The sequence below is a fragment of the Eimeria mitis genome, genomic scaffold (assembly GCF_000499745.2).
Source record: "Eimeria mitis Houghton genomic scaffold, Emh_scaff1058, whole genome shotgun sequence".
Classification (NCBI taxonomy): domain Eukaryota; phylum Apicomplexa; class Conoidasida; order Eucoccidiorida; family Eimeriidae; genus Eimeria; species Eimeria mitis.
The window spans coordinates 3,215-5,684 of record NW_013567344.1 but is presented as its reverse complement, the minus strand read 5'-3'; the positions used below and the strand labels follow the sequence as shown (position 1 = coordinate 5,684).

General features: G+C 52.9%; 1 protein-coding gene across 1 annotated transcript in view; it reads left to right on the top strand.

Moving 5' to 3' along the window:
• Positions 1-919: 919 nt before the first annotated feature.
• EMH_0028510 (uncharacterized protein) overlaps positions 920-2,470 on the top strand; it is a gene marked incomplete at both ends in the record, with an annotated part of 2,088 nt that continues 537 nt past the window's right edge. Inside the window, one exon of the mRNA XM_013494161.1 lies at positions 920-2,470. Within this exon, the coding sequence (XP_013349615.1) occupies positions 920-2,470 (1,551 nt within the window).

The window sequence follows — 2,470 nt, the reverse complement described above, 5'->3', positions numbered from 1 at the left end:
TAAGCAAACACAAAAAATATAAACCCTAATTATACTAGAACAGCAGCAGCAGCAGCAACAGCAGCAGCAGGTGTTTCTGTTGCAGCTAGTAGTTTAATGTTTTTCTTTTCTTATATAAACTTTATTTGTCTTTCAGTATAATAAAAATAAAAAAAACAAAACCTTTTGTATCCACAACAGCAGCAGCAGCAGCAGCAGCAGCAGCAGCTGCTGCTGCTGCTGCTGCTGCTGCTGCCGCCCGAGGGCCTCCTCCACCGCAGCAGCAGCAGCAGCAGCAGCAGCAGACACCAGCAGCACAAGCTCAGCCTGTGGGTGTTTTAATGATTAGATTGATGGGGTTTATGTAGCAGCAAAATATGTTAATCCCCTGCTGCAGCAGCAGCAGCAGCAGCAGCAGCAGCAGCAGCAGCAGCAACGACTGCAGCAGCAGCAAGGCCCTTGCTGCAGCAGCAGCAGCAGCAGCAGCTGCAGCAGCAACGCAGTCTTGAGTGAAACCTGCCCACATATTCCCCACAAAGACTGCAGCAGCAGCAGCAGCAGCAGCAGCAATCAGCACAAACACAATATACAACAGCAGCAGCAGCAGCAGCAGCAACAGGAGCAGCAGCAGCAGCAGCAGCAACAGCAGAACCAGCAGCAGCAGCAGCAGGATTTACCTGCTGCAGAGGCCTTCCTAGGCTCAGCATATTTAAAGGAATAAGAAGCTGCAGCAGCAGCAGCAGGAGTAGCAGCAGCAGCAGCAGCAGCAGCAGCTGCTGCTGCTGCTGCTGCTCCTGTCCGGGGCCCAGTAGCTGTTGCTGCAGCAGCAGCTGCAGCAGACACTGCAACAAACACCGTCGCAGCAGCAACGACAACAGCAGCAGCAGCAGCAACTGCTGCAGCAACTGCAGCAGCAGCAGCAGCAGCAGCAGCAGCAGCGATGAGTTCTCAGGGTACGCCCCCAACGGGGGAGGGGGGCAGCGAAGGGTCTCCTGCAGCAGCAGCAGCAGCAGCAACAGCAGCAGCAGCAGCAGCAGGTGATGGGCCTTTAGCACCAAAGCAGGATGATGTAGCTGCCTCTACACAGCAGCAGCAGCAGCAGCAGCAGCAGCAGGAGCAGCAGCAGCAGCAGCAGCAGCAGGAGACAGAAGAAAAAGGAGACAGCGGGGGTGAGACAGATGAGGATACAGATAAGGAAGAAGGCAGCAGCAGCAGCAGCAACAGCAGCAGCAGCAGCAACAACAGCAGCAGCAGCAGCGAAGGAGAAGAGGAGACAGAGGGAGAGGAAGCAGATAGCGACAAAGACAGCAGCAGCAACAGCAACAGCAGCAGCAGCAGCAACAACAACAGCAGCAGCAGCAGCAGCGAAGGAGAAGAAGAGACAGATAATGAAGAAGAGACAGCAGAAGCTGCAGCAGATGAAAAAGAGAAAGAAAGCCCGGCTGCAGCAGCAGCAGATGCTGCAGCAGCAGCAGATGCTGCAGCACCAACAGCAGCAGCAGCAGATCCTGCAGCAGCAGCAGCAGCAGCAGATCCTGCAACAGCAGCAGCAGCAGCAGATCCTGCGGCAGCAGATCCTGCATCAGCAGCAGCAGATCCTGCTGCTGCAGCAGCAGCAGATCCTGCAGCAGCAGCAGCAGCAGCAGCAGCAGATCCTGCAGCAGCAGCAGCAGCAGCAGCAGATCCTGCAGCAGCAGATGCTGCAGCAGCAGCAGCAGCAGCAGACCCTGCAGCAGCAGATCCTGCTGCTGCTGCTGCTGCTGAATCAGAGCAGCAAGAGCATGAGAAGGAGACAGAAGAAAAGGAGACAAACAAAGAAGAAAAACAGAAGCAGCAAGGCGATGCAGCAGCAACAGATGTTGCTGCTGCTGCAGCAGATGCTGCTGTAGCAGAAGATGCTGCAGCAGCAGCAGCAGCAGCAGCAGATCCTGCTGCTGCTGCTGCTGCTGATGCTCAATCGGAGCAGCAAGAAGAAGAAGAAGAGACAGAAGAGGAGACAGAAGAAGAAGAGGAGACAGAAGAAAAGGAGACAGATGAAAATAAAGAAGAGACAGATAAAGAAAAAGAGACAGATAAAGAAGAGACAGATAAAGAAGAGACAGATAAAGAAGAGACAGATAAAGAAGAGACAGATAAAGAAGAAACAGAAAAAGAAGAGACAGATAAAGAAGAGACAGAAAAAGAAGAGACAGATAAAGAAGAAGAAGAGACAGAAGAAGAAGAGACAGAAGAGGAGGAGACAGAAGAGGAGGAGACAGAAGAGGAGGAGACAGAAGAAAATAAAAAAGAAACAGAAAAAGATATAGAACCACTGCAACAAGATGAAGCAGCAGCAGCAGCAGATGCTGCTGCTGCTGCTGCTCCAGCAGATGCTGCAGCAGCAGATACTGCTGCTGCTGTTGCTGCTGCTGCTGCTGCTGCTGCTGCTCCATCGGAGACACCAAAATGTGATGCAGCAGCAGCAGCAGATGCAGCACCCAATGAAGCTCCT